The following is a 24926-nucleotide window of genomic DNA, read 5'->3' as shown; positions in this document are numbered from 1 at the left end:
CTCGGAGGGGATGAGTCTGGAAGGGGAGGGAGGTGGGGAGGGGGGGGGATCACCGGGGGGGAAAAGTTGCACAAGTTGGGGTTGGGGGGGGGGGAGGGACAGCCACAATCGGGCAAACTGCAGCACCACCACTGGCGTCTAGCACCGACGCCAACTGAACATGAACGCCACCCAACACCATGGTAGGTACACTGACCACACCACCGCAGGAAGGCAGGGAGGTATCAATCCTCACATGGAATGTAAATGGCCTGGGTTCTCGAATTAAAAGGGGACTAGTGAACGCATACATCAAGAGGGTGGCGCCGGACTTTGCCCTACTGCAGGAGACACACCTCAGAGGCGAAAAATGTACATTCATAGCACGAGGGAGGTATGCGGTCCTGGCACACGCAGGGTATACCCAAGATTCAAGAGGAGTTGCTATACTGATAAATAAAGCTTTTCTGTTTACCATAATCCGTACATGGAGTGACCCACAGGGGACCTATGCAGGTGTACAGGGAGTGTGGAGGAGACAAAGATACACAGTACTCTCGGTCTATGCCCCGCCGAAACTACAGGCACGCACACAAAAGGCGATAGCTGCGATCTTCATAGAGACTGAAGACACCATACAAATAGTGGGGGGTGACTTTAACGACGTTATGTCGGAAGAGCTAGAACGCACAGGGCCAACGCGTAGGGGAGGGGCGAGGACGGCCTTGTTACAACATATGGCCAACCTGGGTCTTACTGATATATGGAGATGGCGACACCCTACCCTAGAGGAATACTCCTTCTACTCCGGGGCTCATAGAGTGTTCTCGAGACTAGACTATATTTTCATGGCTAGGCAATACCTCACTACCGGGGACGAGGTGACATATAAGGCAAGGGGAATCTCTGATCACTCACCGTTATACGCAAAGGTTTGGGCAGGCAGGGGAAGGACGGGTTCAGAATGGCGCTTGGCAGCCTGGGATCTCCAGAAACCAGAGATAATAAGAGGACTCCGGGCAGACGTCAAAGTCTATGTGGCAGAAAATGAAGGCACAGTTGACTCCAGAGTAACCTTCTGGGAGGCCATGAAAACGGTCCTGAGAGATAGGGCACGGAGTAGATTACGAGAAGACCGTAGGAAACAGGCTGAGGTAGCGGAACTGGAGGCCACAATACTGCATTTAGAAGAGGAATACCAGGTACGCAAGGACGAAGATGTTTTGAGGCGCTTGCTAGACAAGCAGCGGGAGTATAGAGATAGCCTCGAATGAAGCACGGACGCAATCATTGGCAACCCTGCATCGGCTATACAATGTGGGTGACAAATCAGGCAAGCTCCTAGCATGGCTAAGCAGGAAAGAAAGGGCAGCGAGATGGGTGGAACGGATTAAACGGTCTGATGGCAACCTGGTATGCACCGAACAGGAGTAGCCGAAGCCTTTGCGTCTCACTATGAAGGCTTCTACGCGGCAAGGGACCTCGGGACGGTGGAGGATGCACTACAATACATGGAGGGGGTGGACCTACCTGCACTAGCAACTGAATCCAGCCTGGCACTGGAGGCTGACATCTCACTCGATGAGATCTCTGAGGCCATTAATAAACTTAAAACAGGGAAAACGCCAGGGCCCAACGGATTCCCGGCGGAATTTTTTAAACGTACAGCAGATCTGTTGACGCGCCACCTGAAGGCCCTGTATACTAAATCTTACCAGGAAGGACGCCTCCCACCCGACCTCACTCTGGCCACCATTGTCCCGATTCACAAAAAGGGCAAACCCACAGACGATTGTGCTTCGTACCGCCCCATTTCACTCCTTAACATCGAGGTGAAGATATTGGCAACGGTATTGGCGACCCGCTTGAGGTCAGTGATTCCAGACCTTCTACACGCAGACCAATCCGGATTCTTGCCAGACAGAGCGACTAAACTAAATCTGAGACGCACGCACAACTGGCTGCAAGGAGTCAAAGATAGAGAGGAACCTCACTGGTTTCTATCCTTAGACACCGAAAAAGCGTTTGATGCAGTGCACTGGCCATTTCTTTTGGCGGCGCTACAACGGTTCGGCCTAGGCCCAAAATTTCAGGGATGGATAGAGTTAATGTACACAGCACCGAAAGCCCGTGTTCGGGTGAACGGCGAGCTATCGAGAGACTTCCGGGTGTCCAGAGGCACGAGGCAGGGGTGTCCATTGTCCCCCCTACTATTCACGCTCACGATATATGTCCTGGCGGCCAAGATTAGACAAAACCCCAAAATCCATGGCTTCTCGGGGGAGGCGCCGGGGGAAACGCAGGAAATAATATCGTTATACGCGGATGATGTGCTGCTGTACATCACCGAACCAGAGGTTTCGGTCCCGGAGTTATTTAGGGAACTGGAGGGTTTTGGAGCAAGAGCGGGACACACTATCAACTGGAACAAATCAGTACTATACGATCCTCAAGGGGCCGACGAGTGGGGGACCCTGCCTGAGCAACTGCTCACCACTACCGAGGGGTTTCAGTATTTAGGGGTCTATGTTACACTAGATAGAGCGCTCTCTTTCAATAGAAACGTAGAGCGAGTCATGACCGAAGCGGTAGAGGACATGAATAGATGGAGGCAACTGCCGCTCACCCTGCTGGGAAGGGCAGCAATGTATAAAATGATTACCCTCCCAAAGTTACTCTATGCACTCCAAAATGAGTACTACCCACTCCCGGCTACCGCATTACCCAAAGTTCACGCGGACCTCCGTTCCTATCTGTGGTTGGGGAAACAGCCACGTATTGCCCTTCAGACACTCCAACGACACCAGTACAATGGGGGGATTTCCCTACCTAATCTAGAAGCGTACTATTGGGCGGAACACCTGACGCCCATAAACGACTGGATTCATGCCCCGGCCGATCACCCGACATATGCACTGGAGAGACAGAAGATGTCACCACACAATGTGCATCACTATTTATATGGGGGAAAGATGCGTAGGTCGCTCCTAACTGCGACATTGATCACGCTACGAGCATAGATACGAGCGACAAAACGTATGGGATGGAACGGAAGACCAACTAGACAGACGCCGTTGTGGCAGTGCCATTGGCTGACGGAATTAAAAAAATTGAAGGGTTTCCAAAGATGGGACGACATTGGCATCTCGCATATTGGAGATTTCATATATAAGGGGGAACTGAAGTCGTTTCACAGGCTACAAGAGGAATATGGTCTACACCGCTCGCAACTTTTCAAACATACACAATTGACACATGCATGGAGAGCCCAAAACATCATACTCACGGACTTGCCGGAATACGCACCACTGGAAGGTAGACTCCTGCAGGAACAGTTAACACATCAGGCGGTCTCGCTCACATACAAGACACTAACCAATAATATGCTGGGGGACTTAACAAAATTAAGGGGGGGGTGTGGGAGGCGGACGTGGGCGAGATGGACGATTTAGATTGGGAGATAGTCCTGATGCACCCGCGCGAGGTAGCGATTAAATCTAGGCTGAGACTCATTCAACTGAACGTGCTCCACAGGACGTACTTTGATAGGGTGCGCCTCCTCAAAACAGGGAAAATAACAGACCCCAAGTGTCTCAGATGTAAACATCAAATAGGAGACTTTTACCACACTATCTGGTCGTGCGACAAAATACAATTATATTGGACACACATTTTCACGGAACTGGGGGAAGTCTTAGGGATAGAATTAGAGCGAGATCCGAAATTGGCGTTGTTGGGCATGACGAACGAAGTAGACCTACCACGCAATCAACTCATATTTCTAGTGCTAGCACTGGTTGTGGCCAAGAGGGACATAGCAAAACACTGGGGGGCAGCAGAGGCACCGGACATAGAGGAATGGAGAAGGGGCCTAGATCTGTACATGGTGGCAGAAAGGGTAACATATAAGGCGAGAGGGTGCCCCAAAAAGCTCCGGAGAGTCTGGGCGAAATGGAGGCAATACCATGGTTTTGAGGGAGGGCAGTGAGGTGTGATGGGCTGAGAACGGAGGGTCAATTACTGGAGTGAGACCGAAAGTGACATGATAAGGTCATGAGGGGACAGGTGTACAACATCAAGGAGAAACTTTAAAAAACAAGACTGGAAAGGTAATGTTCAGTGGGGAGGTGCTGTGAGGGAGGAAGTGGTGGGGGGGGAACGACGACCACAGGGCAGATGTCACGAATACCGTGGTGCACAATGGACATGATGTGGCAATGTACATGTTGGGGAATGTTATCTTAGTTACAACGGACACAGTGGAGGGGGGAGGGAGGGTGCGGTATAAACAAAATGCAGGTTACCGATTTGACATGGAAGCCCAAAATGACAATGACTTTACAATGTTGGCTGATTAATTGAAACCGCGCCGCCCGGCCTCCGGGATGTGGGCTGATGGGCCGTGATAACAATTGTGATCTATATCAATGTAGAATCGGCAGTTTGGTAATGCAGCATATGGGCTGGTGAGATCCGTGTCTACCCTGCAACAAAAATAAAGTTTAAAAAAAAAAAAAGAATAAATGGCAGGTTGTTTAAAGGAAGATGAGCTACTTTCCAGTCACCTGAACAGTTGTTTTTCTGATTCTTAGTGGCCATGTTGTGATTTGGTGCATGTTTGTTTCAATTCTTCTTTGCGCGCTTTAAGCTTGTACAATTTTATCTCGCTTGAGTATAGCAAGTTAGTATATTGGGATGTACTGTTTTAATTATTCAGTCTGGATTTGTAAAGCTCAGCTAATAACCTGTGAGGGTATCCAGGCGTTGAGGGTGCTGCTGCCTAAGCTTAGCTCGAACATCCAGGTCTTGAGTCCTTTTTTGAATTCCAGTAGAGAAGATGACGTCCGTAGGTGAAGAGGGAGGCTGTTCGAGGCCTTCGCCATAAGGTAGGAGGGGGAACCTTCTCCACTGTTGCTGCAGTGGATTCGGAGGGTGTGGGTGAATCAGAGAGATGTGGAGCGCAGGTGTCTGGACAGCTGATGGTTGATGTACACTGGTCCGTGCTCATGGAGGGCTTTGAAGGCATGGATCCACATCTTGACATGGCATCTCTTCCAAATGGAGAGCCAATGGAGCTAGCTCAGGTGGGGGTGATGTGGGACCACTTGGGGAGATCTAGGACAAGTCTGGCTGCTGAGTTCTGTATCGTCTGTAGGTCTCTTGAGGAGGTGCGAGGTGATTCCTGCATAAACTGAGTTGCTGTAGCCCAGTAGGCTGGTGACCTGGGCTTGTTTGACAGTGCATCTGGTATCGATGGAGAGCCATCTAGAAATGAGAGGGCGAGGAGCCCCAGGGTCAACATTTTATCTTTCTTTGGGAGTTGTATTGCTTTTGTTTTTCTAAATCAGCAAAGTAGGTGGTTAATTTTAGAAGATGACCATTGACTCATGGTTGTGTGAAGTTTGGAAATTTCAGAATGATAGGGGATAATGTGTCTTTAAACCTTGAATTATTTGAAAGGGAGAACATTTTGCACTGTGAGGATAGATGTTGTATCTGTTCTCTTGAGTATCCTACAGTGTGCTTTGTAGTTAGGGGTTCTTCCCGAATTGCTTTTATGATTTCTTTGTGAGGCTCTGTGGTGGTCATTTCATGCTATTACTTTGCGGATTTTGTACAGTAATACCGAACTTCCTGAGTGTTTTGAGGTGTTGAAAAGACGGATGTTGGACTGTCATAGGCAATTCACATCTACAATTCTTTAAATTCAGTTTTTCGGTGCTCATTGTAGTCTTCGAACCTTGTATTTCATTACATTTAAATTGAGTGTCAAATATTAGTTTCATTATGAATTTTACTGTTCATCATTTTGTTGTTATTTTTTACCCCTCTTCATGTGTTAATCTGTATATTTCTGTTTCTTTATTTCTCTACCCAGAGCATTACCCGTAAAAGGCGATATGTTGCCACAGTGTCGCTCAATGATCGCATCTATGTGATTGGTGGGTACGATGGCCGCTCCCGGCTCAGTTCAGTGGAATGCTTGGATTACACATCTGAAGAGGATGGCGTTTGGTACCCTGTGGCTCCCATGAATGTGCGTCGAGGATTAGCGGGGGCCACCGCTCTTGGAGGTAGACTTTAGATTTTCCTGCTCACGTACTGCCTTTTTAGAATGTCCTGTAATATGTTCAGTGGTTTCAGAAATTATGGGTATTATTTGATTTGTAGGAAATATTGACTTTGCAACTAGTTGGTTAATTCTGCCAGTGTTGCCTGGTGTTTCCTTTGTTTGATCTCCTACTTCAATTCTTCTGTTACAACTTTGTGCATATGACCATGCCTGTCATCACCAATTTAATTGCTGGCATATGTTTTTGCCCATGTTATTTCAAGCCTAAATCAAGCAATTGCCTGGCCTGCTCTGGCCGCAAGTATATCTATATATAGATTTGTATATATCTTGAACTAGTTGCAAAGAAGTGGAGAAAATAAGGGAGAGTAGCACAGAGCAGAGGGTTGAGGAAGGAGATGCATGTATAAGAAGAGGGGTGGATTACCAACTGAATCCATCAATTGGAGGATTATATGTAGGTATGGGGACTATTCCATTTCTTCCTGAAGAAAGAGTGATGGAGCTCCCAAATGAAGTTCTAGATGTGAGAAAGTAGCAAAAGAAGGGTTTGCATATTGTCTCCCCCTTCCTTTATTTGTTTGTTGTAATCCAGTTGATGATGATGTGCTGTCAATTAGCTAATGTTTAAGGTCGTGCACAGCCTCGTTTTATCCTAAATTTTTGAGTTTTTCCGTGCTCCTAGGTATCACTCCCCGCCAGGAGTGTGTTCAATGAATTGGTAGGTTGTAGTTATAAATCCAGTACAACTGTCACCCTAGGCACAGGATAATTGCTGAAAAATTCAGCGTTTTTTTATGTATATGAATGATGCTTCACTCCTTGTTAGTTACATATGTTCTGTTTTAGTTCATTACACTGGAGTTTCGTGTTCAGTTCACACTACTGTTCATTTGATAAAGAATATATTCCATCCAATGCATTTCGGTGGTTAAACCACCTTCATCAGGGAAACCATCTGAAAGTCAAACAATGATATCACTAAGCATACGGTATTGTAACATCCACACTACTATAACTTTCCAAAAGCATCCAAATGATACCACTGGTATTATTAATCGCCAAAACCTACTAATAACGGGTTAACAGGGGGAGGAGCCAAGATGGTGATCGGAGTGGAAGCGTAGGCTCCCGGCTCCGCAAGCCTCCGAGCCCCGCACTGAAATCCTGGTCATTATCCTGGCGTTGCGCTCAGTGGGGTGTCGGTGTTTGCGCACTGTCATCACTCGCGTTATCCCGACGTCTCTGCCTGCCTTGTAACCGGAGATATCCACGAAGTTGGTTGGCGGCCTCAACGACCCTGGAGCCGGGACCTCTGCTGCGAAACACGGCCGGATGCTAATCGATCAACAGCGGCCAGCTGGGCCTGGGCGGAGCTGGTCCTCCGGGACGAATTGGCCATCGAAGGGGAAAAGGAAAATAATTTTTCTGCCGGAGCGCTGCTTGTCACACTACGCGACCGGAGTGCATCCTCGAGGTGGGGGATCACTGGGAATACTGATCATTTGCGAAACGCTGGAGGTGAGCTGTATCGACCCCATTTTCGAACTTGCCCGGTTTTTGCGGGCCGCTCCCGAATTTGCCCTAGCCCTGAGTCGGAGAGGGGATGGCCATTACCGAAGACCGCTCCTTAGATGTGTGCCTTGAAGGCCTTGGTAATTCGAACTGTAGCCTGCCCGGGCTGGACTCGCCCCAGTTTCACCATCGTTCTCCCTACAAGGTGGAAATGCCTGATGGCTGCCTGAACGGGATGGAGTGCGTTAATCTGCCTATCGATGAGCTGTGTGATGGGGAGCGCGAATCACCTCGTAATGCTGTGATGTGGGGAATACAGCCTGCGCTGTCCTGTGGCGCCGTTCTTGCTGCTCTTGGTGACCTACAATCTGAGTGGAAGGATGGTTTTGCAGCGTGAATCTTTCTGGATTCACTATGCTGTGCATATTCCGCGGTCTTGTGGTTGGGTCCGGATTCGTAGTCTTTTCTTTGTTTTTTTTTTTTTTGTTTTTTTGTAGCCCTTGTGGGCGTCGGTGTCACACCTCCTCGGGTGCATTTCCAGTGACGTCGGCACCACTCTTGGGTGCCATCTTCAGATTCTTTTTTCCGCGGTCGGGTCTGGATCGTTCCCGTTGGGCTCCAGACATTTTTGGAGAAAGTACTGAAAAAGGTAGAAGTTGGAGGAGATATTGGAAGAAGAACACTAAAGAAGACCTCACGGAACATTGACGAGGAGGAAAGAAGGTGAAAACCTCGAGAACTTCGACGAGCGTCGACGACCACGCGGTCAGGGAGGCCTGAACGCACGAGGATGGACAACACGCCGTTCAAGTTCTGCCCGAACTGCAGACACAAGTACGCGCAGAAGGACCAGCATCCGGTTTGCAACCTTTGCCTACCGGTAGAACACAGAAGCGAGGACTGCAACGCCTGCGCCGTCTTCGCCCAGAAGACCCTTCGTGTGAGGAAGAGACAGAGGATAGCGCACGCCAACCTCGAAGGAAAATCCCCGACGCCATCGCTGTACGAGCTGGGGATGTCCTCAGAGGAGGAGGACAACGCTGCCGCCGAAGACGACAGCTACACGGTCGTAGAGACCGATTACAAGAAGACACCTGATAAGGTAGGAGACACGACGTCCCACAAGAACACGAGAGACTCTGAGTCTCGAAAGTACGAGGCCAAGAGCCAGAAGGCGCCGACGCAGAAGCATCTGCCGTCCGCGACCACAAGCAGGCCCAGCGGGTCCTCGGAGAAGGAGTCCCTGGCGCCGAAAGCTGTTGAACAGCAGAAAACGTCGAAGATAGTCGCCGAAAGGGACCGATCGACGTCGAGGGAGAAAGACCCTAAGGCCTCGGCACCGTCCAAGGACCCGAAAGCCAGTTCGATGTCCAAGCCGTCGACGTCGAAAGTCTCACTGCCGAACCAGGCGACGAAGAGAGGGGCCGAACGTTCCGAAGCCGAAATCGCGGCTGAGATGGAAAGGAAAAGACGTCGGCTAGAAGACAAGATGGTGAGCCTCTTGCAGCGGAGAAAAGATTTCGCCGCCGAGATGAGTACCTTCACGATCCCACACAAGACGAAGCACGCCATGCTAGATCGGGTCGAAGAGGAAGAAGAACATGTCGACGACCATGTGCCTAGCGACGAGATGGTCGACGACCAGGAAGTTGAAGAGAATCCCTACGAGGATTACAGCTATGAAGACGAAGAGGGCAGTAGGTTGGACGCCGAGTCGGCCACCTCTGACCCACGCGAGGAGGATTACTTGGACGTCGACACCGAAAGCCCGGAAGAGGCGGTCGACTCATTCCCCTCGAGACCCTCGCCGCCGGACGACATCGGGGCATACAACTCGGCGATACAATCTGCTGCAACGGCATTCAAGCTAAAGCTCGACGAGGAAAAGCAGAAAGCAGACTTCCTGCTAGAGACATTGCTCCCAACACAAACAAGAAGCCAGTTCCTGCCAATGCTCAAGAGCGTCTTGGCTCAGGGAAAGGAAGCGTTCAAAGAGCCCGCAACATGCAAGGCGGTAACTCCCAGAACAGAGAAAAAATACAAACACTCCTCGAAGGACCCGGCCTACATTCGAGGCGAGGTCTCCGCTGACTCCATTATCACGGCGACAGCTAGGAAGAGGGCGATCGTATCCACTACCTCGGGCCCACCGCCGGATAAGGAGAGCAAGAGGATGGATCTGGTGGGGAGAAGGATCGAGCGAAATGCCGCGACCCACTGGCGCATGGCTAATTCCAACGCCCTGTTGAACAGGCACATGTACCAGATCATTGAAGGGCTGGGGCAGTTGGTGAAGGAACTACCCCAGGATGCCAGGCAGAAGGCCGAAAATTTGATCGACGAAGGGAAAAACGCTGCGAATTCTTGCCTTAAGACGGCCCTGGACGGAGCAGACACCGCCAGCAGGCTCATGATGATGGGTGTCACGGAAAGGAGACACGCATGGCTCAGGATCTCAGGGTTCAAACCCGAGGTACAACACAGTATCCTGAACACACCGTTCAACGGCGAAACACTTTTCGGGGCAACAGTTGACGATAAACTATGCCAACTCAAGAAAGATAACGAGACGGCAAGGTCCATGGGGGCATTGCAGTTCAGAGGCAACAGAAGAGGCACCCCGGCACGGAGGCCCGGAGGGAGAGGTGGAAACCAGCCAGGTACATCGCACCAGGCCTTCCAGCAGACGCGCCAGGCAGACTCGCAGGCTCAGCAAGGTCACCAGAAGCAGTCCTGGCAATACCAACCAAGGGGTCAGTCCTTTCGAGGGAGAAATGGACGTGGCCAGAATAGAAGAGGGGGGCAGCAGCCCACCTCGAAGTGACTTCACACTCCCCCGGGTGCCCGACCACAGAAAAGATCCCAGGGGGCACCACGTACGAAGGGGTCAGGACAATCTAATGACCTACGACCACATGACACCAGTGGGAGGAAGATTAAAGTTCTATCTCCAGGAATGGAGAGAAATAACATCAGACAAATGGATCCTAAACATCATTCAATTCGGATTCTGCTTGGAGTTGGAGAGAAAACCAACAAACAGAAAACCAAGGGGGAAGCGACGAGCAAAAGAACAGCTGGCGAGGCTTCAGGAAGAAGTGCAAGAACTTCTACAAAAAAAGGCCATAGAAAGAGTTCCCTTCAGGGAAAGGAACAAGGGAATATACTCAACGTACTTCCTAGTACCAAAGGTCGACGACAAAATGAGACCCATCCTAGACCTGAGGTTCCTCAACAAATTCATAAGAACACAAAAGTTCAAAATGACCTCCTTGCAGGAGGTGCTGCCGCAGTTGCAGGTCGGAGACTTCATGGTCACGATAGACCTCAAGGACGCCTACTTACACATACCGATGAACGAGAAGCACAAGCATATGCTCAGGTTCGCAATCGGAGGAGGCCACTACCAGTTCACAACGCTGGCCTTCGGACTGAAATCAGCACCGAGGGTATTCACGAAGTGCCTCGCGGCAGTCGCAGCGCACTTACGAAGACAGGGGATACACGTATACCCTTACCTCGACGACTGGCTGGTGAAAGCAAACTCGTACCAGAAGTGCAAGCAGCATGCACATACAGTGACGAGCACACTCATAAACTTGGGGTTCTCCGTCCATTGGAAGAAATCATCAATGGAGCCGGAGCAAGTGAAGATCTTCCTGGGGGCAGAGATCAACACCTTACAGGGCAAAGTGTTCCCCAGCGAGAAGAGAGCAAGGGCACTGGTCAAGGAAACTCGCCTATACCAGAAGGGGCAAGCTCGGACAGTGAGGACTGCGAGCAAGATCATGGGGATGATGGCATCATGCATCCACCTAGTGCCGAATGTGCGGCTCCACATGAGACCCATGCAAGAATGGCTGCAGGAACAATGGTCACAGGCTTCGGGCAGTTGGGAGGATCTTGTGGTGGTGACGCACGCAGTGCAGAAGGAGATGGCATGGTGGACCCTGGAGAACTTAACAAGGGGACAGCCTCTTACACTCCCAACTCCGACAGTGACCATCACCACGGACGCATCCCTGAAGGGATGGGGCGCTCACACGGAGGAACTCAAGGTGAGGGGTCTTTGGACGCCAGCAGATGCGACAAAGCACATCAATTACCTAGAACTGAAGACAATCTTCCTTGCACTGAAAGCCTTCCAGACAAGACTGTACAGGCAGAGGGTGTTGCTACAGACAGACAACACCACGGCGATGTTCTACATCAACAAACAGGGTGGAACACAGTCAACAACGCTTTCGACGCTGGCGCAGGAGATATGGAGGTGGACCATCCCTCTCCAGATAGACCTGCTAGCCATACACCTACCAGGGAAGGAGAACATTCAGGCAGACTGGCTGAGCAGACCGACCTCGGCATCCCATGAGTGGGAGCTCAATGCTCAGGAGACAAGGAGGCTGTTCAACAGGTGGGGAACACCATCAGTGGACCTGTTTGCAACACGCCAGAATGCGAAATGCCGAAACTTCGCATCCAGACAACCCGAAGAAGGGGCCCTTGGGAATGCCCTATGGATAGATTGGTTCGAGAAATTTGCATACGCTTTTCCCCCGATACCACTGATACACAGAGTACTGAGCAAGTGCAGGGCGAGCACCATGACCCTGATACTGGTCGCGCCGCAGTGGGCGAGGCAGACATGGTACTCTCAGATCATGGAGATGGCGCAGTGTGCGCCCCACAGATTCAGCAGGAGAAAGGACCTGCTCTCCATGCAGAACGGAGAGGTGCTGCACCCAGAACCAGAGAGCATGAGCCTAGTAGCATGGCTCCTGAGGACATCGAATTCGCACATTTGAAACTGCCAGAGAGCACCCTCAGGGTCCTTCGGGAGGCACGAAGGCCCAGCACAAGGAAGTGCTATGTCGCAAAGTGGAAAAGGTTCACGATGTGGTGCAGGAGGGAGAGACTTCACAATAAAATGAAGAAAGACTCCACGGTACTGAAGTACCTGACACACTTACTGGACAAAAAGCTCAGCTCGTCCTCCTTGAGTGTTCACCTGGCGGCTATAGTGGCATACACAAGGGGTGAGATTGGCAGAAGCTTCTTCACATCACTAGTTGTAAAGAGGTTCCTGGAAGGAGCAAAAAGGATTGCACCACCCAAGCGGGTGCCACCACCGGCATGGAACTTAAACGTGGTCCTGACGGAACTCATGAAGGAGCCCTTCGAGCCGCTTCACAAGGCCTCTTTGAAGATGCTAACTATGAAAACTGCTTTCCTGGTTGCAATTACGTCCTTACGCAGAGTGAGCGAGCTGCAAGCGCTAACGCTACAGGAGTCCTACTTACAAATACACAATGACAGGGTGGTGATGAGGACCGACCCACACTTCATGCCGAAGGTGGTGTCCAGGTTCCACATGAACCAGTCCATACAGATACCGAGTTTTTTCCAAAAACCAACCACTAGCGCAGAGCGAGCTCTGCATACCCTGGACACCAGAAGGGCGGTCATGCATTACATTGAAAGGACAAAAGGACACAGGAAAACGAAACAGTTCTTTGTGTCGTTCGCCAACAGTTACATGGGCAAAGCAGTCACTAAGACCACTATTGCACGATGGATCGCGCAAACAATCCAACTCTGCCACAAAAGGGCAGGAGAAGAACTGGCAGAGGGGGCACGCGCCTACTCCACTAGAAAAAAGGAGGCCACAATAGCCTTCCTGGCCAATACACCCATACAAGACATATGCCTGGCGGCAACATGGGCTTCGGTGCACACATTCACGAAGCACTATTGCGTGGATGTTCAGATGAACAAGGAAGCACAAGTCGGACAAAGGGTGCTCCAGCATATATTCAGAAACCAGAGCTCATCTTCCACCCAGCCACCACGGAAATGAGAAACCGCTACGAAATCTATGCACAGCATAGTGAATCCAGAAAGATTCACGGCGCAAAACGAATAGTTTCTTACCTGTCGGTGTAGTTTTGCAGCTTGAAGATCTTTCTGGATTCACTAGCGAACCCACCCACCTCCGCCAGAAAGATGAGGCTGGAGAGAGAAGAGGTGGTCAAAAAAAAGGAGATGGGAGGAGAAGTAACAGAATATAAGGATAAGTGGTAAAGAAATTATCACCTGAATAGAACATTGCCATTGCTTCGGAAAAGAAGGAAACACGGAAAAAATAATCTGAAGATGGCGCCCAAGACGTCTCCGGAAATGCACCCGAGGAGGTGTGACGCCGACGCCCACAAGGGCTACAAAAAAAAAAAACAACAAAGAAAAGACTACGAATCCGGACCCAACGACAAGACCGCGGAATATGCACAGCATAGTGAATCCAGAAAGATCTTCAAGCTGCAAAACTACAAAGACAGGTAAGAAACTATTCGTTCCCGAGAGTTGGGAAGGAAGCTTGACGACATTGCGCTCACACTGGGGCGACCACGGTTGGATTGCTCCCAGGTGTGCGAGGATTTGCCTCTGCCTGTCCTTGAGGAGGCTACTATGTTTCCACATGAGTGCGGAGGGGAACGGATTTTCCCGGACTGCGTTGGTGCCTGCGAACAGCTGTCCGTCTGCTTCTGCTACACTGAAGGACTCCTCTCTCAGCTGAGGACTGTGACTTCGTCCATTGTATCGCCACTATCGGCCCGGACAATGTTTTTGCAACTGTTGGCTCCCGTGACTGCCTCCTCCTTCCACGCCCTACTTTCCTTGCTGTGGAATGTGTGTCAACGGACGGAACTGGGGGTGATGATCATCAGTGAAGATGGATCTATTGGTGACTGGCGACGTCCATTTTGTATTTGCATGCCGCTCCTCTGCCTTGCGTGGGCATTTTGTTCCTTTGTGTTGGATGGGACAGGCTTTACTCAGCGGTCATACCTTGGGGGACTCGCACGAACAGGCCAGGGCTAGGTGGTTCCCTTTCGCGATTGATGTTTATTTGGCTGGCGGAGGATCGGGTTGGAATGTTCCTATGACACACTTAGCTGCGCAGTATGTGATAACTCACCCCATTTATTACCGTATCCATTGCTTGCTGTTGTTGACTTTTGCTCTTGGGGTGGAGAATAAATTCGTGGTAGGGGAGACCGGGAGCACATATGGATGGCCCTCCTCCGGTTTTAGATGATTCCTTTTTCTTTCCTTTCTTTCTCATTTCTGTGTCTATATTTCGGGTACTCTTTTCCTGGGCGACAGGCACACTGCTAGGGGGGGGGGGGGGGGTAGGCCGTAGCCTCTGCATGCGTGTAGGGTGGGGGTTGGGGGGGGGGGGGTTGTTTTGTCCGTTTTAAGTTCCTATGGGCCTTTATTTCTTCTCTCTCCTTTCCTTAGTTCTTTTTATCTTTCCTCTTTCTTCTTTTGGGTCAGCAGGGAGGCTCGGTATGGGGTGGGTAATGACTGGCACGAAACATAATATGTGCTTTTTACCCTTATATATGTATCTTTGTGCCGATAATCCGATTATGTTTCTCCGCTCGTTCGATATCTTGTGGTATGCATTGCCCACCCTGTGCCTTCGGTGGACTGTATGGAATCTGCTCCTTCTTATTTTCTAAACTTTAAAATTCACCTTTTAAAATTTAAAAATGGACCTTAATTCCTCCTGTTTCTCAGCAGTCTGATAGGTCTTCAGTGTAATTCGGAATGCTTGCTATTTTATATTGAGGTACTGCTGAGTCACCGTATAACTTGCATGAGTGCTTAAACTGACGTCGAGGCCGGCCGGATGGTTGTAGGCCCTTTAATTGTTTGCTGATATTGCACAATAAAGGTTTTTAAAAACGTTAAAAAAAAAAAATAACGGGTTAACATTTTCTCTGCCGTTCATATATTAATAAGTTGTTTCTAATCATATGTGCTGAAAGCCCTTAAGGAGTGGGACTCGGTACTGCAGTAATTCGCCCTTATGTACTCGTGTTGGTGTTAAAAAAAATGCTGTGTCGCTAATACTGTGCTCTCCCATTATTAACGGTATGCTGGTGGCTAAGTAACGTTACCCAGAACAAACTTACTTCGCTTTAAATTGGGTGGCGCACTGCCTTGTTCATGACCCAACTACGGCATTTCTACGATCTTACATCCCTGTTCTCTGGACATTTTAACGCTCTCACCTTCTTGATTCAAAGTCGCAGCTCGGCTGTGGGTTCCGCGATGTGATTCCTATTACGCGCCGTATATGCTTCCGGGTTTACGTAACGTGACGTAATTTACTGCGCATGCGCTTTATGCATTAAACGCTGGTGTTGTGTGCGTAAATGGTTTTTTTTATGCAAAGGGCTAACTTTATTAGCTATCTGAAACAGCATTGATTGCGTCGCTGTATGCAGTTCGGTTAACTCTAGCCACACTTTATGACCATGGTCAAACTAGCGATGAGGTACATCTGCCCATGATTTCTCGCTCTCAAAAGCTACATGTTACAATAAAACAGATCAGTTCATGGTTAACACATCACATGATCATAAATAACATGTAAATTCAGACCTATCATTTAACCCATGCGGTTTCAAGCTATTTAAATGATAAATCCAATGATTTTCACGTTTCAGCAAGATTTTCTTATTAACTGGTCATTCTTTCCTGTCGATCTCCTCCAAAACACATGCCCTTAATTGACTTGTGATATTTCTTCTCCAAAAAATGTGTTGCCACTGTTGATTTTGATGAGCTCGTGCGAATGTTACTTTTATGTTCAGTTAGTCTTGTTTTAAGTTTTCTTTCAGTGTGGCCTACATATACAGACCCACACGGGCATTTCAACATGTATATTATGTTGGTGGTGTCGCAAGTTGCATTAACTCGAAGGTGGATTTTGTTTCCTTTCATCGGGTGGGTAATGAAATTGCCCTTCATCACATTATGACAATTTCTACAATTCAAGCACGGTGTGGTTCCTCGAAAGGTCTTTTTCTGACAAGGTTCATTAGGTGATTTTAAGAAATCTGACACGTTTTTAGCTCGGGTATAAGCAAACATGGGTTCACTCGCAAATATTCCTTTAAAATCAGATTCTAGTGCCAATATGGGCCAGTGTCTTTTGATTATCGCCTTGAATTGATGGCTTACATTGGAGTACTTACTGACACATGTAAATCGTTGCTCTGTGGAGCGTGTTTTGCTGGATAGTAGTTCCTCTCGTGTTTTGGATTGTGTCATTTGAAGCTCCTGTTGTATGGTTTGTTCCGGGTATCCTCTGTCCTCGAACCTTTTGGTCATGATAGCCATTTGTTGCTTTGATTGTTCTTCTTCCGAGACCACTCTCTTCACCCTGAGAAATTGAGAGTAGGGTAGGTGTCTTTTCAATGCTGGGGGGTGATGGCTGTTGTATTTAAGCAAATTATTTCTATCTGTGTCTTTCCGATGGAGGTTTGTGGTAAAGTTGCATCCCACTTTGGTTATTTCAACATCCAGATATTGAATGCTTATTTCACTTATTTTCCATGTGAATTTTATTCTCTCATCCTTGTTATCCAAAATCTCTATTTGTTCCTCTAAACTTTGGTTGGTGCCCTTCCAAACCACTAATGTCATCTATAAACCGAACATACATGTTAATGTGTTCCTTCCAAACGTCATTGTTGTAGATATGTTCTTCCTCGAATGATGCCATATAGTGCTTGGTGTATGCTGGGGCGGCACAATTTCCCATTGACGTGCCGCTTCTCTGGATAAGCCATCTGTTCTCATAGAAGAAATAGCTGTGAATTAAGGTAAACTCCATGAGTTCCATTAAAAACACCTGTAATTCCTGTGTGTAATCACTTTGTACTAGGGCTTTTTCTACCGCCTCCAGGCCTTGTCGATGTGGTATGGACATGTATAAGGCTTTCACGTCGATGGTCGCCATGGTGAGGTGTTCTTCACTCTTCATAGCCTTTAATTTCACCAAGAAGTCTGTGGTGTCCCTTATGTAAGATTGGGTTTTAAGTACCAGTGGTTGAAGATGTTTATCCAAAAATTTCCCAATCGGTTCATGCAGGCTTTTTTTGGTGGATACAATAGGACGGCATGGTGATCTGGTTAAGTGCTTGTGTACTTTTGGTACCATATATAGCACAGGGCTGTTCGTGTTGTCTTGTGTCAAATATTTTTTGGTCCGTTCGTTGATCACACCTCTTTCATGGGCTTTTTGCAAAATGATTTGTAGAGTTTTTCTTATTTCTTCAGTGGGATTGAAATCTATCTCCATGTAAGTATCCTCATCTGCCAAATGTTCTGTGACAGCTTCTTGGTAATAAGTTTTGTTGAGAATTACCAATGCTCCCCCTTTATCTGCCTTCTTGCAGATGATCTCCTTGTTGCTTGCTATGGATGTTAATGTACCAAACTCTTTTTTAGACATGTTCATCTTTTTGCTTCTCTTTTTTGTGTTCAATTGACTGATATCTTTTTTACATATTTGTTCAAACAGATCGATCGTCTTGTGGCTGATTGGTGCCATATATGTGCTGTGTGTTTTTAAACCTCTCAGTTCATCTGGTTCTTGAGGTCTGGCGTCTGTGATGACATTATCAAAAAAATGCTGTAATCTCATCTTCCTGGTTAACTTAAACAAGCTAACTTCCAATTCCAGCAGGTTGGTATTTGCCATAGGTACAAACGACATTCCCTTTTGTAAAGTATTTATTTACGCTGGATTCAATCTGCAGTTAGAGATATTTAATACCAAATTGTTATCATCCCTTAGTGTTTCCTAGTTATGTCCTTCTTTGTCGTTACATTCCTGGTTTGGGGTTGTCCTTTTTCTTTTGCCGTGTCCCCGTTGTCTCCAGTACCTCTCTCTGAAAAAGTCGCTGTTGTTGATGTGCTTGCAGTATCTTGTTGACCTACATCCTTCTGTCTGTTAGATTTTTCCGGCGCTGTTCTTTCGCTATCCGTAGAGGATGTGTCTGTGTGGGAGGTGTAAACTTTGGTTTGTCTCTTTTTGGCGTATACTTCCGCCCAAGTGTATACTTCTTGCAGTTTATAATCCAGCGTGTCTCGCTTGTATTTCCTAAGTTTTCTTTCATTGACCTCTTGTGTGTGCTTCGTTAGTTGGTTGTTAATGTCCTCTATTATTTTAGACAATTCTCGTTGTAACCATTTTATTTAATTCTTCTGTTGTTTTATCAATGTCAGTTTTTAATTCCTCTAGGATTTTGGATAGTTCTTCTATAATTAAAAGAATCAAGTCTAGGCTGCATTTGTTGAGGATTGCAAACCACCTTTCAACAAACGGTTTTGAATTCTTGCATAGCGAAGGTTTCAGGGATATACGGAGGCCTCTCGGAATTCTTTGCGCCTTATGGTATTTTACCATAGTGCTGGCGTGTAGCCGCTGGTTTATTTCTTTGCGGGTTAGATATAGTAGGTGCTTAATCTGTTGCTCTTTGCTTTTAGTGAAGGTATGCTCTGTGGATCCTGCTTGTATGAGAGAGTATATTCTTTCGCTAGCTTCCGCTGTGTACGTGAAAGTGTCCGCTCTGCTTTCCGTGGAAAGTGTTATCTCCTCGTATTGCATCGTCTTTAATTTGGGCGTGCTCCGTTCCAATCGAGGGTAAATGCCAAATCGCTAATGTTTAAGGTCGTGCACAGCCTCGTTTTATCCTAAATTTTTGAGTTTTTCCGTGCTCCTGGGTATCACTCCCCGCCAGGAGTGTGTTCAATGAATTGGTAGGTTGCAGTTATAAATCCAGTACAACTGTCACCCTAGGCACAGGATAATTGCTGAAAAATTCAGCGTTTTTTATGTATATGAATGATGCTCCACTCCTTGTTAGTTACATATGTTCTGTTTTATTTCATTACACTTGAGCTTCATGTTCAGTTCACACTACTGTTCATTTGATAAAGAATATATTCAATCCAATGCATTTCGGTGGTTAAACCACCTTCATGAGGGAAACAATCTGAAAGTCAAACAATGATATCACTAAGCATAAGGTATTGTAACATCCACAATATTATAACTTTCCAAAAGCATCCAAATTATACCACTGGTATTATTAATTGCCCGTTATTAGTAGGTTTTGGCAATTAATAATACCAGTGGTATAATTTGGATTAATTTGGATTAACAGATCATATGTAACTAACAAGAAGTGAAGCATCATTCATATACATAAAAAACGCTGAATTGTTATGCAATGTGCCGCTCCTTAAAGGTGAATACCTATCGCATACAGCCCTGGTAGGTTGCTCATGGATCTGCACCTACCAGTCCCAGCATGCACTGTTCATGTTCGTAATTTTTTTAGCAGTGTGAATCTTTTCTGGATTCATATGCTGTGCATTATTCCGCTATGTAGTGGGTGGGTCCGAAATTGTTGATTTGGCCTTTTTTTAGGTCTCACCTAATCAGCGGGCAAGTGCTGCTTAGGAGCGACCTTTTGGAATTGGTCTGCACTTTTTTGGGCACTTATGCATGTCCGGCATCCACCTTGCGGGAGCGAGCAGCTTTGCCATCTGTTTCCAAGCCTGAACGTGCGCTTGTGAATTGCAAACAGATGGCGCAGCAAGGTAGATGCTGTACATGCTCGAGTGCTTTCACTGTGCCTTCTCCCACCCTCCCCACCTAATCCGGGCTCTTCTTTCCCCTGAGGTCAAATAAATACCGTTATTCCAACCCTTTATTTCTTTCTGATGTGCATCTTGTTCTTTATCACAGCACCTTTAAATGCGTGCGTTTAGTATGTGAAATGTACAAAAGCTTTGTGTGATGCTATAATGGACTGTAATGTTGCTCCTTAATTAAAAAGAATCTAGCGTACATATACTTTTTAGATAACAACTGACTTGCCTCTCAACTGACTAATGACTTGTTCAGCACTGGTGGCCCATTGTGGCCGCGGCGGCTCTTATAATTTATTTGGGGACACAGTGTCACCAAATAAATTATAAAGGCCGCAACGGGCCACCAGTGCCGCGCGGCCCTGGCAGTTTGAAAGTGCGTGCTGCGCGCACCTGACCTGCTGTTGTTTATGCCCAGCTCTTGACTGTTCGTCCGTCCCAGCCTTCAGGGCCGTCAATCAATCTTGTAGCGCGTAAGGCGCTACCATTGACGGTCCTGGGCGACATTAAATACTTTATTTTGGCCGGGCCAGCCCTCCTGCTGCGATGAGAACGACGTAGTAGTGACGCGTCACGCGCTGCACCTCTACGTGCTCTAGCGCTCGTTCTGGCCTGGGGCATTCAGTGGCAGTGCTGCTCTCTGGGGATTTGCTGGCCCTGGAGACTGGTCTGGCTGCTGATTAATGGAAGGAAGGTTCAAACCAACCACCCCTGCCTGCCATAGAGAACCTGGAGCGAGTCACGAGTAAGGTAAGAGGAGAGTTTTCAGAGGGGATATTTAGAGAGTGGCAGCATAGGGCTTTAAGGTGGATGGAAAAACTGGGGGGGGGTCTCAAAGGGGGTTGGCCGATTTAATTAAGGGCGTGGCTTTAAAACACTTACGCTAAAAATCTGTGTTTAGCTTAGTGTGCCACCTGACTTGTATTTTGCTGTTTGTCATTGCATCCAGAAATGTTATACAACAAGTAACATACCTACAACCAGGCCCAGTTCTACTGCATCTACATTTTAAAGTTCTGAGTGGTGACGTATGGGTGGGAGAGCACAGGAGAAAGAGAGCGAGAGAGGGAGAGAAAGAGAGGGGGAGAGAGCGCGAGAGAGAGCGAAAGAAAGAAAAAGAGAGGGAGAAAAAAGGGAGAGGGGGGCGAGAAAGGGAGAGAGAGAGAGAGAGAAAGAAAGAGGGGGAGAGAAAGCGAGATAGAGAAAGGAGAGAGAAAGAGAGAGAGTGAATGAGTACTATTCTACAGCCCGCTATTAGCAGCCTTGTTCTAGAAGGGAACAGCATAATACAAAGTCTCGCAGTCCCTTTGTAAGCTTTTACATATCAGGATGTTACCGTACCAAAACTGAGCAATAGACCTGGTTTTATTGCTTTACCAATGCCCGTTCACTGCTGATATTGACTTTGCCACTGATTGCAGAAATGTGTCAAAGCCAAAAGCAGCTGGTGGTAATCTTGGAATGTTATTTAGTATAACTTCCAAGATGGTCGTCACGTTACATCTTTATGCAACATGATGGCCAACCAGGAACGGTATAACAATAAGTACACAACATAACATGCTTACACTATTCTGAGATGCCTGCCCTCCATTATTGGCTAAGGAAAAGCCATCAGTTGCAGCAGTGGACAACGGATCAGTGGGCAGGTGAGCTGGGTGGCCCGAGGAATAAGGAGGTGGTATATGAGGGACAGACAGACATCTAGTGGTAGCATTGCTCTGTGTTGGAAGAATGAGAGGTAAGGCAGAAAGAGGGGAGAATAGAGCAATAAGGAGGAAGTGTATGGATTATATATGAACTATACTTCACTCTCGGCCAGCAAAGATTTCCAGCTGTCCTTTACTTAGGCAGCTCATCTCTGTGCAGCAGCAGCGAGCAGCTACTGGCAGTGTATGCAGGGCTGGGCAGGGTAAGTGCTGGAGGCCTTCCAGCTCTTGTGACTCATCTATATCCTGTATGCAGTGCTTACTTTATGCAGGTGGTTGGTATCGAGGGAATTCATTGTTGGGGGCCTGAAAATGAGTAAAATATCTGGTTACCGCATTATTAGGACAATACCTGCCTTAATAATGTCCAGAGGGCTTATGACACATTCATATGGGAGCAGGACTAGAATTTCCTTGAGTCAGAGAAGGTAATAACCAAGAGAAACAGGATTGGGAACACCCAGTGGTGCTCGAATAATTTTCAGAGTGGCGTCGCTGCCATCAATGCTTCATCACTGAGCTCACAATGTTGCGCATATATCCTTAAAGCATGGTGTGTTCGTGCACTGTCATTTATAGACAGTACAATCTCCATTGAAGGGGTTACTTAACTTGCAAAGACATACAGTTTTACAGATGAAAAACTAATATAGCTCACTAACGGTGTGTGGAAATCTGGTGTCAATCAATCAAACAAACAGGATTTGCATAGCGCTACTTATCACCTGAGAAGGTATCTAGGCTCTGGGGGCAGTGCTGCTGATGAGGGACGTTAATCGAATAACCATGTTTTTCGGCCCTTCCTAAAATCCTGCAGGGTGGCAGTATGTGTGTTCTCCTTTGTACTGCTGGTCACCGGTGTATTCACAACTGTGTAGCCTTGGACCGTGTCATGTATGTGCATGTAACTTGAATGATCGAGGTAACTATTAGCGGTGATACTACGTGTCTCTCGGTCCTTTTTCCCCAGCAACCCCCCCATGCACTCCTCCAATGAAATCACCCGTGAAGCAATTTAAACTTGAGTAATTTTGATGATATTTGAAATGAGCACTGAAGAAGGCAGCGTGCCGAAATGCATTTGCTCTAATTAAAACAACCAATGTCCTGTGAGAGCCTGTTTTTGACTCGGGGAATATGGCAACTGATATGGATCCTACGCCAATGGAAGGGACAAACACTGGTATGGCGACTGCCAGTCCATTTCGTCCCCCTTCTTCTTTTTGTCCACTGATGCCGAAAGACTCTGTGGATGTGTTTAGTGAAATGGTTATAGATGACCCCAAGAGACTTAACATTTCTGTGAATTCTCGCCACAAAAAATGCATTTACCGAGTAAAAAGTTACTGGGCATTAATGAAAAAAACGTGAAAAAAATGAAATTGTTATGAGTGCGGATAAGGGTGGCAATATAGACTTATGGCCGAGGTTCGACTAATTATTAGAAGCTCAGCGCCACCTATCTGACACAAACTGCTAAGCCAAAGTGGGTCGTGAACATCTGAATCAGGCGAAAGACACTGTGAGTAAAAACGTACAGCAATAGAAAAGACAGGGCTTACTCTCTAAAAATGAATTTCTGTTTTTAAAAAATGATTTTCCTACCACACCTATTTTGTACTCTATTCCTAAAGTACATAAGGGTGTTTCCCCTGTCCCTGGCAGACCCATTATCTCAGCCAGATACAATGTATTGGAGGCTATGTCAAAATATGTAGATTATTTTCTTCAGCCACATATGACTAATCTGCCCTCCTTCTTAAAAGACACAGGGGATTTTTTTGTCAAAAATTAATGAAGTAGAGTGGCGTGGCGGCTATTTGCTAATTACCATGGATCTAACCTCGCTCTATACGAGCCTTCACCACCCACAGGGCTTGGAAGCAGCAAAACATTTTCTTAACAACCGTGCAATTCATATTCATGATCACAGTTGCATGTTGCTTCAGATGATTGATCTATGTCTGAATAACAACTTATTTTTGTTCAATAAGATCTTGTACAAACAACTAAGGGGAGTGGCAATGGGGGCGTGTTTTCCCCCTACCTATGCCTGCCTGTTGGTGGGAGGAACGCGTACTCAAAGTTACTCATAAGGTGATTTGGGACAACCATATAAGATATTATGGCAGCTTTATGGATGACATTCATTATATCATTATATGGGAAGGCTCAGAGAAAGAGGCTACTGAATTGGTTGCATCTATTAACAACAACGGGATGAACTTACAGTTATCCAGTATTGGGGTATCTTTCATAGATTCACATGCCTGAATCTTTCCCCGTTGCCGAGGCAGGAGTCCCACGGTAAATACAAAAGTAGTGTCAAATGTAGGTAATAATAGTAGTAGTAGGCCCAAAGAACAGGCCTGAGGCCCAAATCTTAGTAGCCTACTTACCTCATTATGGTAAAAGACCCAAACGTCAGCTTCAACCAGTCAGCACCCTCTAGAACACTCTCAGCAGAGCCAATTCTCCTCAGATTTTCACCGCACGTTGTGTTAATGTTAATGTTAATGTTAACAATTTGTTGAAGCGCAAACAGCTACCCCAGCAACGGAGCGTCCCGGCGCTGGAAGGGAGTCTCCCTGAGTGCCTACTCAGTTTCTTCAACTTCAATTCCATTATGTCTGACAAGAAAGCTTTATTCAAGCTCTGCAGAACCTGCGAGAAGAAGAAAGTCCATGTTGATGATCAACATAAGGACTGCATCTGATGCCTCTATCCAAAACATGAGGCAAAAGATTGCAAAATATGCCGTACCTTCCCTTCTTTGGGATAGGGAGGCGAGAATGCTGTTATGGCTCAAATCCTCTTCGACTGAGGAGGATGACAGAGCTTCAACTTCTAGCGAGAGAGCTAGATCCCAGGACAGCTCTTCGAGTGAGGAAAGGAAACACCACAAATCTTCTCACTCTACTTCTGACCCTTCACAGAGGTCTTATCTCATCTCCTCTGGGTCACCGCTGTCTACTCCATCCTCTATCAAGGAATCAAAAAAGGCGTCCTCAAAGCATTTCAAAATCTGTTCATTTGGCCTCTTCATCGACGATTTCCGTTACTTCTTCTGCTCCAACGTCGACGGCGACTATCTCGACGACGTCTATAACTTCTCCTATACTGTCGACGAGGAT

At 47.3% G+C, this 24926-nt stretch overlaps 1 protein-coding gene across 2 annotated transcripts in view; it reads left to right on the top strand.

Moving 5' to 3' along the window:
* The window catches only part of KLHL12 (kelch like family member 12), a 621505-nt gene that overhangs the window by 391897 nt on the left and 204682 nt on the right, over positions 1 to 24926 (top strand). For both annotated transcript variants that reach the window (XM_086923076.1, XM_086923077.1), the window contains exon 8: positions 5858 to 6053. In XM_086923076.1, coding sequence (XP_086779202.1) covers positions 5858 to 6053 — 196 coding nt within the window. The remainder of the gene's footprint in view (positions 1 to 5857; positions 6054 to 24926) is intronic.

The sequence above is a fragment of the Lissotriton vulgaris genome, chromosome 5 (assembly GCF_964263255.1).
Source record: "Lissotriton vulgaris chromosome 5, aLisVul1.2, whole genome shotgun sequence".
In the NCBI taxonomy this organism is placed as follows: domain Eukaryota; kingdom Metazoa; phylum Chordata; class Amphibia; order Caudata; family Salamandridae; genus Lissotriton; species Lissotriton vulgaris.
This window is presented reverse-complemented; position numbering and strand designations above follow the sequence as displayed.